This window comes from Ylistrum balloti, unplaced genomic scaffold (assembly GCF_031769215.1).
Source record: "Ylistrum balloti isolate Yb309-2 unplaced genomic scaffold, AGI_CSIRO_Ybal_v1 Utg371058, whole genome shotgun sequence".
NCBI classification, from domain to species: Eukaryota; Metazoa; Mollusca; class Bivalvia; order Pectinida; family Pectinidae; genus Ylistrum; species Ylistrum balloti.
Genome location: NW_026782585.1, coordinates 356,237 through 379,834, shown reverse-complemented (window position 1 = coordinate 379,834; position 23,598 = coordinate 356,237). Strand labels below are relative to the sequence as shown.

At 36.2% G+C, this 23,598-nt stretch overlaps 1 protein-coding gene across 1 annotated transcript in view; it reads right to left on the bottom strand.

The window, feature by feature from the left end:
• LOC132560404 (uncharacterized) overlaps positions 1 to 23,189 on the bottom strand; it is a 49,095-nt gene extending 25,906 nt beyond the window's left edge. The window contains exons 1-36 of the mRNA XM_060225071.1: positions 23,114 to 23,189; positions 21,083 to 21,646; positions 20,597 to 20,635; positions 19,909 to 20,463; positions 19,571 to 19,597; positions 18,987 to 19,106; positions 18,165 to 18,284; positions 17,819 to 17,860; positions 17,341 to 17,458; positions 16,667 to 16,809; positions 16,250 to 16,364; positions 15,660 to 15,799; positions 14,825 to 14,953; positions 14,528 to 14,563; positions 14,220 to 14,334; positions 13,668 to 13,915; positions 13,132 to 13,246; positions 12,076 to 12,359; positions 11,474 to 11,591; positions 10,638 to 10,783; positions 10,022 to 10,136; positions 9,585 to 9,778; positions 8,978 to 9,092; positions 8,432 to 8,631; positions 8,120 to 8,234; positions 7,583 to 7,815; positions 6,529 to 6,643; positions 5,775 to 6,073; positions 5,427 to 5,541; positions 4,799 to 5,142; positions 3,979 to 4,105; positions 3,425 to 3,576; positions 2,826 to 2,940; positions 2,055 to 2,299; positions 1,115 to 1,229; positions 68 to 639 (exon numbers count right to left, since the gene is read on the bottom strand). Of these exons, the coding sequence (XP_060081054.1) occupies positions 68 to 639; positions 1,115 to 1,229; positions 2,055 to 2,299; positions 2,826 to 2,940; positions 3,425 to 3,576; positions 3,979 to 4,105; positions 4,799 to 5,142; positions 5,427 to 5,541; positions 5,775 to 6,073; positions 6,529 to 6,643; positions 7,583 to 7,815; positions 8,120 to 8,234; positions 8,432 to 8,631; positions 8,978 to 9,092; positions 9,585 to 9,778; positions 10,022 to 10,136; positions 10,638 to 10,783; positions 11,474 to 11,591; positions 12,076 to 12,359; positions 13,132 to 13,246; positions 13,668 to 13,915; positions 14,220 to 14,334; positions 14,528 to 14,563; positions 14,825 to 14,953; positions 15,660 to 15,799; positions 16,250 to 16,364; positions 16,667 to 16,809; positions 17,341 to 17,458; positions 17,819 to 17,860; positions 18,165 to 18,284; positions 18,987 to 19,106; positions 19,571 to 19,597; positions 19,909 to 20,463; positions 20,597 to 20,635; positions 21,083 to 21,646; positions 23,114 to 23,189 (6,421 nt within the window). The remainder of the gene's footprint in view (positions 1 to 67; positions 640 to 1,114; positions 1,230 to 2,054; positions 2,300 to 2,825; positions 2,941 to 3,424; positions 3,577 to 3,978; positions 4,106 to 4,798; positions 5,143 to 5,426; positions 5,542 to 5,774; positions 6,074 to 6,528; positions 6,644 to 7,582; positions 7,816 to 8,119; positions 8,235 to 8,431; positions 8,632 to 8,977; positions 9,093 to 9,584; positions 9,779 to 10,021; positions 10,137 to 10,637; positions 10,784 to 11,473; positions 11,592 to 12,075; positions 12,360 to 13,131; positions 13,247 to 13,667; positions 13,916 to 14,219; positions 14,335 to 14,527; positions 14,564 to 14,824; positions 14,954 to 15,659; positions 15,800 to 16,249; positions 16,365 to 16,666; positions 16,810 to 17,340; positions 17,459 to 17,818; positions 17,861 to 18,164; positions 18,285 to 18,986; positions 19,107 to 19,570; positions 19,598 to 19,908; positions 20,464 to 20,596; positions 20,636 to 21,082; positions 21,647 to 23,113) is intronic.
• Between the last annotated feature and the right edge of the window lie 409 nt (positions 23,190 to 23,598).

Sequence of the window (23,598 nt, the reverse complement as noted above, 5' to 3'; positions counted from 1 at the left end):
CTTACGACAGAATAATTAAAGTAACATATCACAAAAAAGGTGTTGGTTTGATATAAGTAGTGATTACCTTTTGGTTTTGGTGTTGGAGCTGGTGTAGGCCTTGGAGTATAGTTGGGTCTGTAACTTGGTGGTGGGGTATAGTTTGGTGGGTAGGTTCCTGTGTAACCTGGTGGGTAGTAGGGTTTTCCTGGTGTGTAGTTTGGTGGGTAGGTTCCTGTGTAGCCTGGTGGGAAGTAGGGTTGACCTGGGGTGTAGTTGGGTGGATAGGTTCCAGTGTACCCTGGTGGGAAATAGGTTGGTGGGACATAGGGAGTGTAGTTTGGTGGGTAGGTTCCAGTGTACCCTGGTGGGAAATAGGTTTGTGGGACATAGGGAGTGTAGTTTGGTGGGTAGGTTCCAGTGTAGTTGGGTGGGTAGGTTTGACCAGGTGTGGGACTGGGTGTGGGCGCTCCAGTGTAGGGTGGTCGTGTTCCGCTCTGGATGGGTCCAGTGCCAACGCCAGGTGTGCCGAAGGGTACAAATGGTGTTGGGGCAGGAGTGACAGGCTCCACACATTGTAGTACTTTACAGCACTGGTCCTGAGGGTCTACCACGAGGTTACAGGTTGGAGGTAGTGACACAACATTGTAGGCACGGCATCTACAGATCAGACACACAAAAACTCAATGTAACCCACCAAAAAAACAATCCATTTAATGCATGGTTTATTTACTGAATATTTTTCACCAGATATTCATTAAAAAGAAATTTCCCTGTAGATGAATTCCTCTTCGAATATCTACTTAGCCCCTGGATTCCAAAATTGATAATTCCTTTTTCTGGCATGCTGTTAATGTATATACTGTAAACACATACATTCTTTTGTAATTTGATTATTTTTCACATCTAAATGCACTTATTGCAGTGTCTGGATAATGTCGCCAGTTACTACAAGGAAGTCACACCTCAAAGTGGTCTTGGCTATTCACAGGGCAATAAATCCAACAAACATTATTAAATTATAGATGATTGATTCACAAGTTTGAAAAAAAAAAAATGATTATGTGCTGAAATCTGAATGCGCCAAATGTTCACAGTATGCGTTTACTGGTCAGTTACACTGACCAACACCCACCTCTGAACACATCGGTATCGGCCAGTGTGCTCATCAATACATTCACAGTCCAGATCACATCCATCTTGCCATGTATCACCTTGGTTGTAAACAATACCCTTGTACATACACTTATCTGAAAAAAAAAGACTTTTTGTGTTAGCCTTGATAGGTATTGTTAAAACCAAGAAACTCCCTACTTAACTAGCAATAAACTACATTTATCCTTAGACTTAACTAGTAACATCTACCACAGATTAACAAAACCTCCCTATTTAACTAGCAATAAACAACACTCATCCTTAGACTTGACTTGTAACATCTACCACAGATTAACAGAAACTCCCTTCTTAACTAGCAATAAACTACATTCATCCTTAGACTTGACTTGTAACATCTACCACAGATTAACAGAAACTCCCTTCTTAACTAGCAATAAACTACATTCATCCTTAGACTTAACTAGTAACATCTACCACAGATTAACAGAAACTTACAACTTAACCAGCAATACATCACACTCATCCTTAGAGTTAGGAACTTCTTACTGTAGAATAATTGATTTTTGTGGGAGTTTTATTTTCATTGAATCGCAGTGAATTCTTGTGTCAACCAAATGATCAACCGATATAAAAAGAGAGACTTATTACCGTACTTGAATGTGATAATAACACATCAACAGACAACACATATTCTTTATTTTCAGATCAAAGAAACAGCAATATCAATAGTTCTAAGTGACTGATGAGTTGTAAAACAGCTGCAAGCGTGGTTGTTCTTGAAATTGCAATAACAGCATACTCTTACTCCTCCCAAACACCTGGTCTTATTCTCCTTGTACTTTTTCAAAAATATTTTAATAAATCTTTTATTGTATTTTGTTCTGGTTTTAACGATATCAAAATTTTATCTATGAGATTGTATTCTCTCAAAGTTAATTTTTTACAAGAGTGAAACTTACATTGATCCTTTGGCTTGCCAACACCATTGATGATAGGTGGTGGATTGGTGTAGATATCAGTGTCGATGGGGGTTGGTTTGGGTGTGGGCACTGGGCCAGTCACACCAGGTGGCAGGGTTGGTGCTACAAAAGGCAAGGTTGGCCTGACCATCTGATTAGGGTTACACTTGGGGCGACGACAGCAAGGGTCTGAGGGACTTGTCTCCATAACACAGCCAGCGGGTAGGGCACCATAGTGGGGACATCTGTAACCGATGGTATCCATAATACAGTTCTACAAAGATATCTCTGCTTCTGCAAAAAGGTATTTTTTTCTCTTTCTTTTTTTTTTAGTTCAAATTTTCACATTTTTACTTAAAATCTGGGGCAAAATGAAAGGATTTTTTCACAGAAGTCATTAAACAGACCATTTTCTTTTTAAGATTTATTTCATCCTCGAAAATTGGGAAAAATAAAACTGAGAAAAAAGACCTTTACAGTATTCAAACAAACTGATTGATCTATTTTTCTATGTTGATATTTCTTGAATGATCCCTCATTAACTTGCAGATGTTAATAGAGGCATTGAAAGTCTCATCCAAAGCTCACCAAGGAATAAAATAGATCGTAAGGTCAAAATTTCAAACACTTGTAGAATCTAAAATTAAAACTCAATATCCAAACACTTGTAGAAGTCCACAATGTAATACATACCTGTCGAAACCCTTGTAGAATCTAAAAGTATTGACTCATTATCCTAACATTTGTAGAGATCTAAAATCACAGATTTACCTGTCTGAACATCTGTAGAATCCAGTTGTTCCATCCTCACAAATACAGTTGAGATCACAGCCATCAGCCCAGGTCTGGCCCTGCTTGTATTCAACACCGTTGTACATACAGTTCTCTGAAAGTATTGGGGAAACAACAAACTCATTTATCAGGACTCACGTGGAAAAACAAGTAAATAGTTTCAAAGTATCAGGGGTGGGAGGTGGTGGTGGTGGGAGATGGGTGATTGTTAGCCAACACTCAAGAATATGTAGGAAAAATCATACATAAAGACTACAAAGATTTTGTAGATGAATCTGTGGGAAAGATTTTTGCCAACTTTCAGTTATCAGCTGGAAACATTATCACAGTTTCCATGAAAAAGTGAGAGAAAAAAAAATCAAACTATTTCCAAGAATCAGACATGCAATTTTCAGAAATTTGTTTGAAAATTATGTTAAAAATTAAAGCAAAAAGTTTTCTCAAAAATCATGAAGTTTTCTTGAAGAAGACCAAGAATTAGCAGTAAATACTACAGCTAGTCTGGACTATCATTTCTTTTATTAAAGTAAATGTATAACCAGTTCATAAAATTGAGTAATTCTTCAGTGTGAACTTACTTGGCTTGTTGGTGACCACCTGGCCGGGAGGAGGAGTGATGGTGATGACAGGTGGTTGATCTGTAGGAGCACAGTATGGCTTCATACAACAGGGGTTGTATACATCTCGTACCAGCTGACAACCTGGTTGTAGGTCGGTATACTGTGTACACCTTATAACAAGGTAAAAAAATAATCACTTTAGATATATGTATAATTCTTCAAAGTTGCCAGTGGTCAATTATGACCTTTGACCTTTAACTTTAACCGGTGACCACAAAAGTCTAATATGAACTATTGCTGTAGAGGGATCTTGTGATATATTGAATACAAACATTTTTTTACCAACTGAGAGGTGGGCAGCATTTTAATTATGGAAAAGATGTACCCATATAGTGTTCACATTAACATTTTAGTAGTTTTAAAAAGCATTACAAGGTACTCACAATTACAATACAGTTAATTTAATTCTGGGCATATTCATCAAAGCACTGATCTGTTTACAGTTGATAATCTGACAAAATTTGTGAAGACCAAAAGATGGATTCTTAAAGTATATATGAAGATTGACTTACTTCTGGTCACACTTGTAGAGTCCAGTTTTGCCATCTTGACAGATACAGTCATAGCTGCAACCATCCTGCCATCTCTGACCAGTAGCGTATTGTTTACCCTTGTAAACACACATGTTCTCTACAAAATAAAACATTTCATGCAGAGAGTTCATGAAGAGCAGTTAATGTCATCTCTCTTCTATCATTATTTCTCCCTTCTATCATTTTTTCCTCTTCTATCATCATTGGTACTAATAACAATAGAGGTATCTATCGATAGGAGAGTTCTTGTAGTTGGGTATTTCTAATAAGTGATAAGAGCAGGTTGCAGCCCTAACTTCTCCAGACTAATATGGGTTGTCACTGGCTACTGTTAGATAAATATAGTATACAGGGTTATCGGACAGAATCAAGGTAAGAATGAAAGATGGTGACGCTGGTACCAAACAGATGAAACAATAGTATGTTGCTAAAACACTGACGTTTGTTGGTGTGACAACACAAAGTGTATTAGGTTGTCTCAGAAACAGAAACCAACATACTACCAACCAAAAGAATCGGACAAAGCAGTTTTGGTTGTATTTCTTATATGTGATTTCATATGTGGTAAGTTGGTGTTATTTTTAAAGTAATGTTTTATGAACAGTATACTAAAGTAATACATTTAGATTATAGGTTTGAAATGTTATGGGAGGTAGGCTCATTTCATATTAGCATGTAATTACTATAGTTGTTGGGTCATTGATGATATTACTGTTAGAATGTGTGGTTAATGTTGAAGTTCTTGGTTCTTACTTTACTTATATGGTGTTTTTCATTCTATGATGCGCTTATGACATACCTCTGTAGATAGGAGCAGGTGTGGTGGGTATAGTTGGAGGCTGGGGTGTCGGAATGAGAGGATTCGTTGTAGGGTTATATGGTGGATTAGTTTCACCAGGCCTTGGTGAGTTTGTAACCTGTGGAGGATTGGTTCCAATGACTGGCGGATTTGTATAAATGCCTGGAGTATAGTTGGGGCTTGTAGGTTTGGGAGTGACAACACCTCCAATCACCTGGGCTGGTGGCTCTGTCTGGAATGGCTGGTTTGGACTGGTTGGACAGCTGGGTTTCTTACAGCACAAGGGGTCTTTAGGGTCTGGTACCATAGTACAAGTAGAAGCTGGCTGAGCATACTGAGGACACCTAGGAAACACAAGAAGTTGGTAAGTAAAGGTCATATCTTAACTCAATGTAAAGATTGAAAATAACAGGAAGAACCACTTCAACTTTAAAGAAATTTTTAAACCAGATGTTGGTACTTGTTTTTCCCCCAACCTCTTCTTTCAACATAAATGTATAAATTTTAGGCTAAAATGTCTTCAAAACACAAAGGAAACAATGGTAGTTAAAACTTAAATCTTCTTAGATATTTTAAACAATTAAATCTGATTAAAATAAATCAAGATATTAAACAGGATTTTCATTACCTATTGTTACATCTGTAAACACCTCCAGTACCATCCTCACAGATGCAGGTAAAGTCACAGCCATCATACCATTGTTGTCCCTGGGTGTAGCTCTTTCCCTTGTATACACATACATCTGAAATATTACATATTTATAATATAACACATATACATAAAACACCACATACATTAAAATTCAACAAAAATATGTCTATCTCTCACAGAGCTGAAAGTTTTGTTCTATTTGCCGAAAAAGGGGGAAAAAAGAAGAGAAATATAAATGCACAGTTGCCTTTCTCATAAAGCCTTTGACACATATCATTGTAAAATCACCTACTAGTAAACCTGATATTAGAGGTATATACATACTTTTGGGAAGAGGACCAGGAGTTACAACTGGCTGGTAGGGTCCCTGAGGTCTAGGTGTTTGTACTGGTAATTGAGTGATGACTGGGTTTGGCTGTCCTGGTGTTGGTGAAGGAGATGGGCCATTTCCAGTGAATCCTCCAGTCGCTCCAGTGGGGTTGGGCGAGACCCCAGGGATGGGGGAATTCCCTGGAGTAGGAGCTGGAGTTGGGTTGTTGTAGCACTCAGTTGTTTTACAGCATGGATTGGTTGGGTCTTTAACAAGACGACAGTTTCTAGGCAGCTCAACAAATCGTGGACACCTATTTAAATAGAATTATTCTTCATGTTTTAACACAAGAACACTATCCTAAACCACATATCCATGAAACTATATCTATGTTAACTGGGATTTAGTCAACTGAAGGTATAATTGCTTAATAATTGTTAGATGACTGGAATTTTTTTTCCTGCTTATCACTTTGATAGCGAAACAGAAAGCCACAAGAGGCAAAAGGCAATAGTCAAAAACTTGCTTCACTTTTCCATTTTGTCAATTACTTTCAGCTTTCTAAACCAGTATGTGAACTTGTAGGAAATGATTTCATCCAAACAGACTCAGAACAAATATCCCCAATACTCCTTTTTTCACATTGAGTAAAATCTTGTTGGAACTCAAAATCAGAGGAAAAGAGAAAATATTACCCCTATCCCTTGTTGACTCAGCTAAGGGAAGGGATAACTTGTCATCACACTGCAAAGGGAGAAAATGACTTACTTGTTATTGCACTTGTAGGCTCCAGTGGAGGCATTGGTACACACACAAGTGTAGTCACAGCCATCATCCCAGGTCTGGCCCTGGGTGTATGTGTCTCCCTTGTAATAACAATACCCTGTAACATACAACACAGTCAATGAAAATACACCATACAACCACTACAATTAATAAGGGCCGTTTTATTAAATATTTACACTTTAAAAATTCTTTCATTGATAGATATCTTATTATATAACACTGTCAGAATTAAACATTTTTTCCTTGTTGTCCTTGTAGATAAAACTGGAGCCCTTCCATCTAATAAATATTTCACTGGAATCCTACTAAAATTGTCTTTTTTGATAGTTCAAAATTGCATGGTTTGCCAAAAGTTTGTCACAAAAGAATGTACTTTTTCACAGGTCATAAGCTGAATTTTTGTTTTTTATCAGTTTTATTTTCCAAGTATGCATTTGTTGCAGTTTAATCCCATCCTCAAAAATCATGAAAATAGAAACCTCTTATAAAAATACTTTTACAGTGCCCCATCAAATAACCTCCCATGTCTATCAATTTGTGACCATTTTTCATCCTTGAGTACATCTCAAAATTTTGATTTCTAGACTTGAAATCCTTAATATTACTCTGCTAGTGCTGTACCCTGAAGTGATATCTACTTTCTGATAAAGTGCATAGTTATGTTCCTGGTGACTATTGCATGCTGGGTTTTGGTACTCTCTTATTCTTCTAATAGGGTGATGTCAGGAAACTTATAGGGAATTTCCTTTGAATGGAAATGTTCATGTTTATTTATACAAATTTCCAATCAAAATCAATCATGATTAAAGTTTACCCTTCTTCTGATTTATACATCACAAAAGACTTTATTATGTTATTTTGAAAAATGTTTTCACCAAATTCAGCAAACTGTCAAAACGTTTAGAATGATACCTGTGCCTACGGGTCACATACTTGGCATTTTTTGTGTGTGAAAATTGTGCAGTTCTTAATGAATCACACAACTGTGTGTGACTAGGAACACTGGTGCAGCCATTAAAAGGAACACAATACCTACCAAGAGGGTATTTGGGTGTAGGCAATGGCTGTCCTGGGACTGGTTCTGGAGTTGGTAAGTGGACTTGTCCAGTGAAGCCGTGGGGCAAGAGGGTGGGGACGGGGGTGGGGCCTGGTGGGTTGGTTTGTCCAGGCCCAGGGGTAGGACGAGGACAGACAGGTACCAAACAACAGCCATCTTCAGGGTCAGAAATCAGTGTACAACCTTCCTTCATTTGGTCAAATTTGGCACACCTGTAAATATTACATGTATACTAGAAATAAGTGTACTACATTTATTAAGAAATAACCTCCTCATCGGATATTTAAGTGCATTCAACTACCGAAGTTCTGTAGAATAAATGCTGTTCCATTGTCCTGTGATAAGCCTATATTTCCATTTTAATTCAAAGATTATGTACTAGTATCAGCTCCCTCAACTTATTCCTATAGATATTGTAACATTCAGATGAGAAGAGAATTACAGGGAATCTCGTCCTTAATAACTGTTACAGAGCAAATAATGATACTGACTATCTACTTCTGTCAGTTCACAAACCTCTCTAGACAGGTGTAGATTCCACGACTGGAGTCATCACAGCGACACTTGTAGTTGCAGCCATCCTCCCAAGTCTGTCCCTGAATGTAGTTAGCTCCCTTGTAGACACAATATTCTAAAAGGAAAACAATGATTATGCACTCAGATACGATGTCACTTCATTGTAGGTACACCATGTCAAAAGCCAAATTCTGAGATCTTGCGAAATAGTATAGATAAGTAAGTTATGGGGCAATAGCAGGTGAGATGGGTATATTTACGACTAGTTCAAGGTAGAGTAAATGACAGAAATGGGATAATAAATATACTTACGACTAGATTGGGGTAGTGGTGATGGCAGAAGAGGGTTGGGGGCAGCAGTTGGTGAGGGAGATACACCAGGGACAACTGGGTGCTGTCCATCAATGACTCCAGTAGAACCAGGTGGGTTACACTCTGGTTTCTTGCAGCAAGGGTTGGCGAAGTCATTGACCAGTCGACAGTAAGATGGCAGACCAGTATATCTCTGACACCTATGAACAGCCAGAAATAAATCTCTTTTGTAATCAATGTTTGTTTCATGATTCTTCAAGGCTTTTATCGGTGGTATTTATTAAGTAGAAAATACAAATACAGGTTAGTTTTTTACAGACCGAAAACTAAATATCAATTTTAAGAATTCACAATAGTTTCAATGCAAGAAAGAAATTTAAAATCTAAAACTATAATGAAGTTAATACATGCAACCAATTATAATCAATGAATGAATAATTACATGTATTCCGTTATCGGCTTTGAAACTGGAATTGATTCCTGTCACTCGCAGAAAGCAATGTTACATATTACCAATTTTCATTAGAATGTGTAAGACAATCTCACCTGTCTGTACATTGGTAAACTCCTGTCTCTGAATCCTTACATTCACATGTGAGATCACATCCATCTTCCCAGATCTGACCAGTAGTGTACTGGGTTCCCTTGTAGATACAGTAGCCTATGGATAGAGACAATATAGGAAGGCTCTGTATTCACAGGTGCTTTATGTTCTGTATTCAACAATATCTAAATTCTGAATTCAATGACATCAATGGTCTGTACTCAACAGTTCCTAGCTTATATTCTTGAAATGCTATATTCAACAATACCGAAGTTTTGTTTTCAACAAAACCTAGGTTGTATATTTAACAATACCCAGGTTCTGTATTAAACAATACCGAAGTTCTGCATTCAACTTACAACATGTATTGTTCTATATTCAAGAAACGTAAATTATGTATTCAATAATACTATAATTCTGCATTCAACCCAAGATTTGAATCTAAATTAGTTTTGAATCTCAAATATTTAACAATTCTGAAAATTAGTCCAAGCCACTGAATAGTCATGATATTGAAAGTAGGCACTTTATATTTTTCGAATTTGTCTTTAAAAGTTTCATTGTCATTTAGTTCTTTACTATTCATTATCGAAAGGCTTTCCTTTATACCTGGTACTTTGCCTTCGCCTGTGATCTTTCCATAGTAAGATGCTGGAGGGATGGGGTTCGGAATAACTTGTCCGGTGCCTGTGATGTTATTGGTGGTACCCTGAGGGTTACATTTAGGCATTCTACAGCAGGTTGGGTCACGGGGATCAGCAATCAGTGTACAGCCAGCGGGAGGATCCAGATAATCAGGACACCTATTAACAACAAAACAGTATAATATAAATCCAGTAGTTTTTGCAGGGTTCATTTTTTATTTTGTGAGTAATTTATGAACTGATGAAATGTTTAAAATTTGATGTAATTTTACAATATCTGTGGAGTTCAAGGATGATCTATATCAACAAAATCAATATGATTGGTCTCGTTTTGATACCGGGTTACAGTTCTTTTTTAAAAAACAACAATAATCATGAATTCTCATGTTTTCAAGAACTCACCTACTGGTGCAGCGGTAGATACCATTAAGAGCATCCTCACAAGTACACTTGTAGCTGCAACCATCATACCAGGTCTGTCCTTGCTGGTAAGTCTCTCCTTCATACGTACACACATCTACAACAAACAGTAAACATGATCTTCAAAAACGAAAACTATCAATCACCTAAAAAATTCCATAATGAATAAATGCTTTGTGAAAGTATACATCCATTATTGTCTGCAAGATGTTTGAATATCTGGTACAATGCACAATATGACAGAATCATTATCTCAAAGATGTTTGAATTAGTGGTAACATGCACCTCTAAGTATGACATAATAATCGTAACTTTCAGATGTTTAAAATAGTAACTGACACATTACACAATAAAACTCAAAACTAAGAATTGTTATGTGTTCCTGATATAATTGAAAATTTTATTTATATATTGTAATAACAATTTTGATGCTGATTATTGATGGAAGTGGTTTTACCACATGACAATCATGAAGTATTTGTTCACATTTCTGCTGAAACTGCAGTAAACTAGGTTAGGCTTATTACCAGCCATGGGCTTACTGCCAAATATTTGTAATATAAACAAAGAAGCAGTGATTTTCGGAAGTTATACTCACTCTCTTTGGTCAAGGGTGTGGTCCTCACGCCAGTGAGTTCTATTCCATGAGGGACAGCATAGCACTGTGGAACGACACAGCAAGGGTTCTTAGGGTCTCTGATAAACTGACAGTAGGGGTTGGGTACATATTCATATTTGTAGCACCTGAAAATGTAGCAAATTTTATAAGATTCATTTCACTGTTATCTATTCATTACAGATACAAAGTAGCCAGGGCAATGTTATTCTTTACACCCATGATAAATGTTTCACCATGCCAAGGCATTTTTCATAAAAACATCCAATCATTTGAAAGATTTCAATTGTTTTTCTGAAAAGTTAGGTAGTGTAGTGGACAGGAAACTCAACATTAACCAGAAGACAAATGTTTGAGTCCCTTGTCGGATATTAAGAGGATCATTTGTTCAACTGGGTAAATTTTTTTAAACATTAAAAGTTTCAATGAAGACTTTCATTTAATATTCCAAATTTCCACAGCTTGACCAAATGCTTGAAGCAAAAAAGATGTACAAGACACAAAACAGTTATTGGTTGATTAGTGTTCCATCTCCGCGACTCTTCCTGTTACTACACATCAAACTGACACATAATCAGAGTTTTGGTGATGTGAGGGGTTGACCTGCATCCCCTTCTTAAAGGTCACTGAATGGATTAAAGTTTTCTCTATCAATTTCATTTTTAAGTTATCTTTCTTTTGCAATTTCAACCTACCCTCAAAAATCATTTCAGTACATGTCATCTTCCATCTACGCCAAAATGTGTTTTTTCTTTGCACCCCTAAGTCTTTTTCTCGACCTCTAAACATGATTTGGAATATTTCTGAAAAAAACTTACTTCTCTACACAGGTGTAGTGTCCAGTGAGACCATTGTCACAAATACAGTTGTAATCACATCCCTCTTCCCATGACTCTCCGGGGGCGTAGTGCTGCCCAGATTTAGCCACACAATAACCTAAAGGAGGGAGGTAATTGGCAAAAAAATATCAGATACAAACAAGCACACATAACAAAAGAATTTAAAAGAAATTATGACAAAACCTTGAAATAATTTGAATATAAATATAGATATGTGTTATGAATGGAGTTCATTGTATAGATATCTATTCTAAATGTTGATATTTTTCAAACTGCTCTTATTTTCCTTATTTTCAAAAATTGAAGATTTAATACAAAACAAAAATAATAGAAAATTTGAAGAATAGACAATTCCAAGAGTATTTCAAAAGAATAAAATATTAGGATATTCCAGTGGACATCAACAATGTAATGAATACTGTGTAGACTATGGTCTCAGACAAAAAAAATTCTTAATGATGCCGCAAACATCTCAATGACCAGAAATCTACCAAAAGGTTCATATTCCTCACACAAGGCAAGATCAAACCCCCAAAATGCTTTCATTTTTTTTAATTGGCATTATGGGTATAGAAACTCACCTTGTTTTGATATTCCTGCTGGAACTGTGGGTGGTGGTGGCACAAATCCAGTCTGACTAAGGATTACATAGCCAGAGTAGGGTAGTTGGTTCACTCCATTTGCGGTTCCTGGAACCGGTGGCTGCACCTGACCAATGCCAGTGATAGCTGGCTGGAATACTGGAATCAGGTTTGGCATCTGACCTGTCACTGGATCTGGGGTACACTTAGGAGATGTACAACAGGGGTCATTGGCATCGGTCACCTGCACACAGGTGGATGGCATGTTCTGGTAGACAGGGCACCTGTCAAAGGCCAGATTTATTATACATAAATAAAAATAATTTTTCAAACACCGAGTAACCTCGAAGTTGTGTCTAGCTTCAATCATCAGCCTCATAGCGTAGTTTCTTTTTATCTACTGAATTACTATTTTCAAATATAGTAAAGCAAAGTAAGAGTTAATCCAGTAAAACATAAGTCTCAACCCAAGACTTCAGGTTTTGTTTAGGGGTTCCACTCATAGAATTAATTTATCATTCCCTTATAACTAATGGCAGGAAACCAAACCATGGATAAAAGTGATTTATTTTGGAGACTTGGGGTCAACTTAATGTCCTTAGGTCATTTCTGCTGAAATATTAATAACTGTTGATTATTTTCTTTCCTGTTTTTCTGCAAGACAGTTAATGTCAATACTGAATATCAAAGACTACATTAAGCAACAATTAAGCTTTTAGCTATGGAAACATTTAGCCAACTCGTTAATGCCAATAAACAAGTGTATCTATTTTTTAAATGTAACATTCCAGACAAATCCTGGTGGACCTGCAGATTAAATCTTTGTCAATATAACAAGATCATTACTTATTTCAACACCCCTGCTACAATCCAACCTAGGACGTTGTCAAACTCCTTGCTATGTAGTATAAAACTTAGTAATTAGCAAGGTTACACCAAAATTAATCAGGAAATAAAATGAGATCATTTGTTCTGATTTTATTTTATATTACAAATAACTCTGGTTCCACGATCAACATATTGGACCATGATAAATGAAAACAGCAAACATCTTACTTGTCACGACAGGAATACTGTCCACTGGTAGCATTGAGACATACACAGGATCGGGCACAGCCATCATCAAATGGTTGGTTCTGATAGTAAACCTGACCGTTGAACAGACAGCCACCTACAGCATACAAAAATAAACTCTTTAATATCTTCAAGAATTTCCTCATATTAGACATAGGGCAACATACAGCTAAATCATTTAATTTCATAGGGATTAAGTTTTGTGGTTTTGCAAAAACAAAAAGTAGTAACTTAAATTTGCAAATACATAATCTACTGACAAAATGCACTTACACTTAAACTTATGTCAAAATTTAAAAGTTTGCTAATTCATGGATTTCCTCAATTTAAGCATACTCAGGAAAACAACAAAGTTAAAACCCTGACAAAAATTTATCATTTTACAACATAGTAGTTGACCCTCGATGCTTGTCTACCCAACTGCTCTATGTTTACTCCAAAATAAAAAGAAAAGGCCAAATCACAAAATGATAACAAAAAGGTCTGGGTGAGATACTAAGACCACTACCCAAACATACTTATGGGGTTAGGCTGGAATCCAGTTCCTCCAGCTCCTACAGAGATAGGTCCTCCAGTGTAGGCAGTGGGGGCAGGGTAGAGACCCTGAGCAGGGTTGATGACATGGAAACCACCGCCATTACCAATGGAGTTGATGTTTTGTGAGGAGGAGAATGCAGAACCGGTCTGACATTCAACTACCTCGCAGCAGTAACCTACAGGCCTGCGGACATTACAGCCACTTGGTAAGTTGTTGTATGTTGGACACCTGCAAAGTAAAACCATTTGTATACCTGTAACCTCAGAGTTTATCATTTATTACATAATAATTATATTATATACCCTTCTCATGAATATCATACAACATGTAAGTTACAACACTATAATGAAATTCTAAACAATATACATTGCACAATTGTCTTGCTGGTGGAGGAATTTTTAAAAAAAATATTTCAATAAAAGATCATATATAATTCAATTTCTTCTCATAAACAAAATTTTCATTTACATATAAAAATAATTTGTTGCTAAATGATTAAGAGGTGGTCTGACAATCAAAGCTTTCAACTTACTGGTTGACACATCTGTAGTATCCATATTTAGCAGCCTCACAGGTACACTTAAGAGAACAGCTAGGGCTCCAGGTCTGGCCCTGTGTGTAGGTTTTTCCCTCGTACACACATCGATCTGAAACAAAGCAAATTAACTAGCTTTATTTATCTTCATACCTTGTTTAAAAAACAGATAAAAACTTACTACTTCTTTTAATCATTTACACAATAAATAATATTCAATTATTTCCCTTTTATACTACAATCAAAGCAAAAATTCAAATGATTAATTTTAGTTCACAATTTTTGCAACAAGTTTGAAGTCTTACCTCCAGGTGCAGCAGTAGCCAGTTGGTTGGATGTACCTAAAGCAATGCAAAAATTTAAAAATTCTATACTCAGAGTCATGGTTGATATTAATTCTATTTAGAACTGACCATTACAGCTTCCATTTCAATCTAAGTTTTGATTGTTAATACTTAACTTCATGATTTAGAAGTCAACTAATAATTAGATCTAATATTGATTTGAAAGGATATTTTCACAATATGTTAACTTTCAAACAATAAGCATATTCAAAATCATACAAAACATTTCAAAATATATAAATAATAGTAATTACTTACTACATAGACCACAGGTTAGTCTACAGTTTGACTGAGCCCACTGTGGGTAGGCTGTACAGGAGTTCTTGTCATACTGCTGACAGTTAGTCAGGACATCATTACAGGCACTAGGAGGAGTGTAGGTGAGACCTGTCATAAACACAAGAAAATTCTATAGACAAAAGAGATATGAAATACGGTACATAAGTTATAACTTTATTTAACTTCAATTATGGTGAATTATTTTATTGTAGGGTAGGGCGGATGGGTGGGGGAACGGTTGTGGCCTTTTGGGGGGCAATTATGGGCATTCCTAATTGAAGTCATTTCATATTCCCAGTTCAAAAATTTAAAAAATGCCCCCATTCAAAACCAGTGAAAAAACTCTTGTAATTTCCAAATAGATCATTAAGTTAAGGAATTAAAGAACTTTAAATGGATCAAAAGTAAAACATTAAAATCATTTAGTAAAAAAGTAAAGCCTTTTAATATACCACATGATATTTAATGATATATTTATGTATCTCATGTGGTATAGATAAGAATTACTTATCATGCTTGCTTGTCATAATTATATTAATTACAGGCAACTTTTATTCAAATTTGAAGCCCAGGTAAACCACATTATCCGCAGGCTGTACACCCCTTGTAAATAACCTATAAACCTACCAAATGTAAATGCCCTATTTTATTACTCCAGGTAAAGTTCAATGGGACAGGTAATTCTGGCCGAACTACAATACATTTCTTTATCATCTATAGTATTTTTATTTGAAAAATAATTTACAATTCACTAGATTAGATATAGCTATGATTTTTTCTAAACTCTGAAATAGAATATCTTTCCTAGACATACCAGCTCCTTGTCCACTGATCTGTCCCTGACCACTGAAACTTCCATGTTGTTGGCTGAATTCACAAACAGGTTGTTGACAGCACTGGCCAGGAGTCTGTACCAGGTTGCAGTAACTGGGTAGGGCATTGTATGCAGGGCACCTGTTAATTAGACATTGTAAATATCAGAGGGGATTAGGGAGATACATTTTAGGTACTGCTATGGTTACCTGAAAGGAATACCCACAACTGATATGCAGGGCATTTCTTCAATAGTATAACTGTTTTTTCATCTCTTTTTATAAAATCAAACCTAGTCACCTGTTAAATATCATTTTATTACACCCTATTTATGACAGTAATAAGAAGAAAACTGTCAAATTGTTTTCTTTGATACAAAATTATCCTTTTTCTGGAATATTACTCGTAATAATGCATTCAGACTATATCATATTTATAACATTAAAATTGATTTTTGCTTTTAAAACTTGAGTGAAAATGTTAACATTTTGAGCACAAACCTCCATTGCTGTTGTCTCTCTTACTGGTCTCATAAAAATATGGCATGTAAGCATACATTCATGTTTATTTCACTAGAAATTTTATACATACAATTGTTCACATCTGTAGTGTCCTGTGGAAGCATCCACACATGTACACTGGTAGCTACACCCATCCTTCCAGGTCTGGCGCTCAAAGTACTGCTTTCCCTTGTAGGCACAGACCTCTGCCAAACAAAAAACATTTTAAGACAAACTTTCCTAATTTGTTACCTACAACATTGCATTTACCCCAAAACCAGTTCACAGAGCTAACACATAAATGACTTGAAGACTGGGGCGGAATTATCAAAAGAAAATGATATTTTACAGTAATCAGTTATCCCTGAAAAAGAAAAATTGTCATAAAAAACTTCTGATGAAATGCATATTATGATTCAGGGCCCATTATATGTGAAATACCATATGGGTAGGAGTGACAATGGAGGACATGTTGAGTCTCATATTTAAAGATTTTCAGAATACATACTGTATCCCTCTGGTGTCACAGCAGCACTGTTTTGTTCAATAGTCTGGACATTGGAAGCGAAGTTACAGGTAGGCTGTAGACAACACTCTCCTGGTTTTCTTACCAGAGTACACAGGGATGGCAGATCATAATATACTGGACACCTGAAATAAAACATTAGTTCAAGAGACTTTAGTTGGGACATCTAATACAGTACTTCAGTATACCAAGAACATTAAAATACTTTAGTTTAAGTTCAAATGTAACACCATAAAAACTTTAGTCTGAAATGAAATCTTTTTAGACCAGAGTAGCCTCCCTTTACTGCTGCTCTTTCACATAATATTTCAGTCTATTTTTCCATTTATAGCCAGTTATCTAATTCCTACATCCTCAACTTGTGTGAATGTGAGTCCTGGACTTTTGCTTTCTGTGTAGGTCCCAAATTTTGAGACCTTGTTACATTTCATTTTAATGAGACCGATACAAATTTGGGAAAACTGTGTTCTGTTCTCACTTAAAAATAAACATACAAAAAGTGCTGCCCGATAGAGAATTCAAATATTTTCTTGTACCTTATATCTAATGATGCAATTGCTTATACATGTATATATATATGTCATAATTGAAACACTTTGGAATGTAACAGACATTTTGCTGAAAAAGTGTTGTCAGCAACTGTAAATTTTATGTACCTGTTGTAACAGTTGTATTGGCCAGAGTTTCCATCCTGACAGACACATTCATAATCACAGCCATCAGTCCACTTTTCTCCAGTAGAGTAGGTTTTTCCCTTGTATGCACAGCGGCCATCTGGACAAAAAACAACAAAAAAATCCCTGAAATTCCTGTAGCAGTCTTCCGGGTTGAATTCATCAAAGTAGCTCTTTGTAATCAAATTAATTGATCATTGACTCAATTTTCAATGATGTTTCTACAATTTGTTACAAACTGGTTAATGGTAATCATTATCCTTGACTGGCAACTGATGTATGAAACAAGGAAATTTCAGTCATTATATTTTTGTTATATTTCTTATTACAAATGCCAGTAAGTGTCCTTGTGAAAAATACATATATATCTATATAAAAAGATTGATGTGTACTTACACACAAATTGTTTACATACAGATAATAGTTTCATTCTGTTGTCGCAGATATGAAAATTACTTACAGAAACCAACAGCACTGCCACTGCTACTGCTTGATCCAGCACCTGAAAAATTAACGTATTCAAAAGTTTATAAAAAAAACGAATCATCATATTCATCCTTTATTTATTCCAGAAAACCAACACATTACATCTGACTCCATGTATGGGGTGGGCTTATTCATGGATGCTTTTAAATCATTTGAGTTGGTATGGTATGAACTCAATTATTATAGACTGCACAATATCCTGACCTTTTGTCACCAGGAAACATTTCATTTTTTAATATTAAAGAGTCATTTAATCTCAAAAATTGTATATATATACTAATTGCAAATGCCTATCTTGAAATGTAGGACCACCTTCTTACCACAGTATCCACATGTGAGTTTACAGTTGTCGCGGGCCCATTGGACTTGAGTGGTACATCCTACAGCAGCGCAGTTAGTGACTTTATCAGTGCAGGAGGGTAGGGATGGCTGGTATTGGTCTGAAAAAGGAATGTTGGCTCTTCAAGATACTGAATATTCAAGATAACTAAAAAGCGAAAAATAAGTATTTTTGTTAAGTTAATCTATTCCAATTATTTTACACAAATAAGACGAAAAGATACCATATATTTAAAACAAAGACATTGACTCGGTTTAGAGTCCCTACAATATAATATTGTCAGTTTCGAAGACCTCGTATATTGATATTCTCTCATACTGATTCATATTTCTGATAAGTAACTTGAAACCATGAAATTTCCTCACTTACATTAACTTTGTTTACAAACAAACCAGCAGCCGCAGCCATAATTTCGCGGGCGATCGATATCTTCCAGACGCTTGAATTCGCGTCCTGCCTTAATGCAAACTGGTTCGACGCTCATGAACGACGCATTCTTTCTTTCTTTCTTTCTTTCTTTCTTTCTTTCTTTCCAGTAACATTCTTTCTTTCAAACACAGTAGCACAACTACTCTTTTCTGGATTTTTTTTTGCGTTGAAGAAATCGCTTATTCTTTAATAATTTTTGTGGTTATTCCTTTGTTATTATTTAAATGATTCCTTTAAAAATTAAACTGCGAAATAATCTGATACAATTGTCGCGTAAATTTTAACACTCATTTACATATAAACGTTTAAGTTTTTAACGGCGGGAATCATTTGATCGTTGGTGTCATATATGATACACACGTGTTGTACTTACATTTGCATATTCCACAGTAAGCTTGACAGTTGCTGCTTGCCCAATTTTTATAGCTGGTACAGACAGATCTTCCGTATGCGGCACAGTTACTGAGTGTATCGACACAAGAGCCACTGGTTACTGTTAAAAAAAAATCACAAAATTTTAAGTAAAATCATATTTGATTTAAACATATTTATTGTCCCCAAATTGAGCAGAGGATTAGGCACAAGTTATTTCAACTTATGACCGCCTTTTCCTCTAATACGATACATGATAATATTTACATGATAACATTAACAAGGCATACATAATATATTTAACAGTTAGTACATTTTACTTAAAATCTGTTGCTGGATTTGATAAAAATCATATCGGTCATATACGACAAACACCAAACATTGTAATGCGACATATACAATAAGGTTGAAACGTTTTAATCGTGCAAAGACATAAAGATGATAACATTCAAGTGTCTTATTTATGCATGAGAAATTAATGAAGCGTATTTGTATTAATAAAAAAAAAGTCTATAGACAAGTCTAATGGACAGATCAGCTGATATACACAGGTAGAGTTACGAAACATGACAACAAAAAACTTACCGGCGTTGAAGTCGAAAGTACTCTTTACTGAAATATGAACGATGTAGTTGCATATTAATGTTAGTGGAAATCGTATCATGGGCATAAACATAAATAGTGATTGAATATTTGCAGAAAATAATGATAAAATATTTTATAAAGAAATTTGCTTATCAACGAAATTGGCCATATACCGCTAAACGGTATATCTCTGTGAGGGGAACATTTTTTGTGATTTTAAAGATAGACAAAATACGATGCGCAGTAATTATATGACGCACAGAGAGTAATTTAAAGATGGAAGGGCTTATCCAACTTTTTGTGTATTTGTTTTAATCACCTCACAACACGGTACCTACCTCCGCACATTTTTTGGAGCAGAGTACTTTTGATGGAATCCAATTGGTCGAAGCTGTTCACATTGATGACGTTGGATGGTGATATCCCAGCAAGTTCCTGTTGGTTTACACGTCCACCGATTCCGACGGAGATGAGTCCAATGCTAGCATCCCTTGCTTTGTTGGCAGCGGTAATTGCGGACGACATGTCGTTGGAGTCACCATCGGTCAATAAAATGGCGATACGGGGTACATTTGATCGCCCGCCCTCACTCTGGGAGAACATATGGTCACGTGTGTACGAAATTGCGTCGGCGGTGTTTGAGCCGCCGCCCATCAACGAGAGATGTTCCACGGCCTTAAGAACGTCGCCACGATTTGTGTACTGGTTGAGCGGGAATTGGGATGAGGGGTAGCTGCTGTACTGCATCAAACCTACGTGGACGCCATTGGGTTGAATATTCATATCGGCGACAGTGTTCTTGATGAAATTCTGCATCTTCATAAAATTGATGTTACCAACGTTGCTGGAGGAGTCAACCATGAAGACGACGTCAGCGGGGTTTTGGAGACAGCCTGTGGAATATAAGAGAAAAAAGATATAAAAGTGGCCAGGTAAAAATTAGTATGTTACTTCAAGTTATCCTGGATAACGCGTTTTGGCAAATTTAAACTCACGGAAATAATATCAATATGTAGGAGAACTTACTAGATGGTGTCGACAACAAGTTAGGGTTTGGGGGAAGCTCTGGAAAGTAAACAATAGTTTGTATAAGATAAAAACCATATGTTATTAACATAAGAAACAGTTTTAAAAGGATATTTTTATTAAAAAGCTATATCATTTTGGTTACTACGCAATGTTCATTATCAGAATAAGCGACCCTACCCAGACCTGTCGGTCCTCTCTCAACATAAACTCTGACATTTAGGAACAGCAACTCTGACTAGATATTACACTCTTCAAGACTATATGGATTCGAGTTTGATATGCAATCACATCTTTTCTCTTTTTTTTTTAATTTCAACTGAGTTTTACCAAAATGTCGGTTTGAAATACGTATATTTCACTTAAATAACAGAAAATATTTTATTGATCTGATCAATCTTGATCTATCTGTGTAAATATTTCTAAAAATGTTATACTATGTTGAGAGCATAATAAGTATGTTTGATAATGCGTTGAAAGTCCTACCGTTACAGATTTTAGAAGCTAGGAGATTAGAGATGCTGTTGAGCGAGTCGTAATTTTCCGCCGTCATCATGTAGCGCGCCTTGGGGTCGCTGGCGACCGACGTCAGCTCGTCTCTGTCGATACCACCGCCGACGCCAACGCTGTACATGATGATGCCTTTGTCCTTGGCGTTCTGAGCTTCGAACTTTGTAATATCCGGGGTGATGGAAGGTCCGTCCGTTACTAATATGGCGATGTGGGGCACATTTGTTCGTCCTCCGTGCAGCGTGTTGAACGACTGCCGCGACACATACTGTAGCGCGTCAGCCGTGTGCGCGCTACCGCTAGTGTACGGCACGGCAGAGATAGCGTTGATGACGTCACTCTGCGTGTTGTGCTGGTTGAGGAAGAACTGGTTGTGAACCACATCGTTATAGGTAACGGTGCTGATGCGGACACTGTTAGGGTCGACTTTAAGACCACCAACTACGTGCTTCACGAAGTCTTTTTGTTTCTCAAAGTTCGTTTGTCCAACAGTGTTAGAAGAATCCAGAATAAATGTAACATCGGCTTGGGTAGCACAACCTGTAATATGAAACATGGAGAACCTTATCGTAATGGTTACTCCCGAATAGAAATAATACAAGCAATATCTCAGAGATATTCAGAGATGCATTGCTTCTCTATCCCTCTTGTTTTTCTTAATTTTCTACAAAAGCAAACAAATTTGAATATGAAATACCGGACATGTGAAATCGATTAAACGTCAAAACAGAGTTTGACATGTTATGAGAAAACTAATACGGAAATTCAGGATGACATCAAGGGATGACTTTATACAAATTCATCACTTAACCTGTTTATATATCAACCAAATATCTTAAACAAATCTGTATCGAAACCTGTATAAAGAAAAGATCTTGCATTTGTCCATATTAAAGAAAAAATAGAGTATGTTTAATCAGTTTCCATCTTATTTAAATAATCGAAGTCCCATAATAGATCTTTATGTAAGTTTTGTTACATAAATTAAAATGTTTGTAGACTGGTATATAGTTTGAGATTTGATATAATATATATGTGTGATGATACTGTATAATAGAGGCCTATATCGCTACGAGATAAGAACCCATCCTTGCCAGATAACCAGCTGTAGGGAATACACACTAGAGTTTGCCCCTACAGATAACCCAAACTTGCATAGCTCGCACACGTATAACAATACAATAAGTCCTATTGTTTTTGTTGAAATTAAAGCCAAAGTTAAGATTGAGAATGAATTTCACATGTAACAACCTTTTGATCTGATTTTTCTCATCCCACCTCAATCTCTTTCTCTTGTTTACTGTTATCTTATGTTATGAAGTAAGTCGTAACTTTGTAAATAAATAAATAAAAGTAAATCAATAGATAAATATAAATAAATAAATAAAAATGAATAAATGAAATGAAACCATGAATAAATCATCGATAATAAATCACGTTTGTTTGCGCTTTATTAATCTCTGAAACGAAGTTTTAAAATAATCATTAGTTTTGCTACCTTTTTACAATAATTACCTTCATAACGTCATCAGTATATGAAAATAACTAGGAAGGTGGATAATTACTAATTTCATGTTATACTAATTAAGTTTGAACATTGGTGTAATTTTTAGATACATATAGTGTCATATTTTATTGCCACTTTTAAGTAGCCGTTTGATTATATATCGTTGGATAGATTACTAAATATCAAAATGGACTTGACTCTCCAAATTTAAATTTATGTAAAGTTATAAACTTAAAAAGGAAAAAGATTTCCGCCAATTCAGTGCCGTTTAACCGATACCATCTTATGTCACAGGTAGAAATCCGAACGCATATGGATACAAAAGTTCAGTTGCTATTTTTTTTCTATATTCCAAAAATAGACACAACTCACAATCCGATCTACCGTCATATTTCAAGTGATGTAATGTATTTGATCAAACAACCACATTTTTAACACTCAATCCCGACCAGCTGAATCAGCTGCTGAATAAGGATGCTGCTTGGAATCGAACCACTAACCTTGCTGCTGTGCCCGCCCCGGCGCTGCCGCCCAAAGGACGGCGCACGCCCACAGAAGAACGCCTCTAGGGACCATCCTTCTCGAAACGAAACGAAATGTCGTGAGTTGTCTGGACCGTATAGTTATAGTCCAGATTATCGTGACGTCACATCAGGACGACCAACGGACAAGGAGAGATAAGGTAGCAGTTCTATTGGGGTCAAATAGAGAGGAAACGACCCACCCACGGGGACTTGTCAATATATATCAGGATCCATACAAGATTAGGGCCAAGTCAAACAAGTTCATATTTCGTTACTTTCAAATATGTTAGTACATCAACTTTTGTCATATTTAGGTTTTTGCCCCGTCATTTGTTTTCAATGAAGTCTTAATATTGTAGCAATTTTGATAACAAACCCGTGACCTAACAGCTCCGTTAGGTAAGGCGGGCCCATACATGGGAATTTCGTAGAGGTATTGTTACGTATCAAATTTCAGGTCA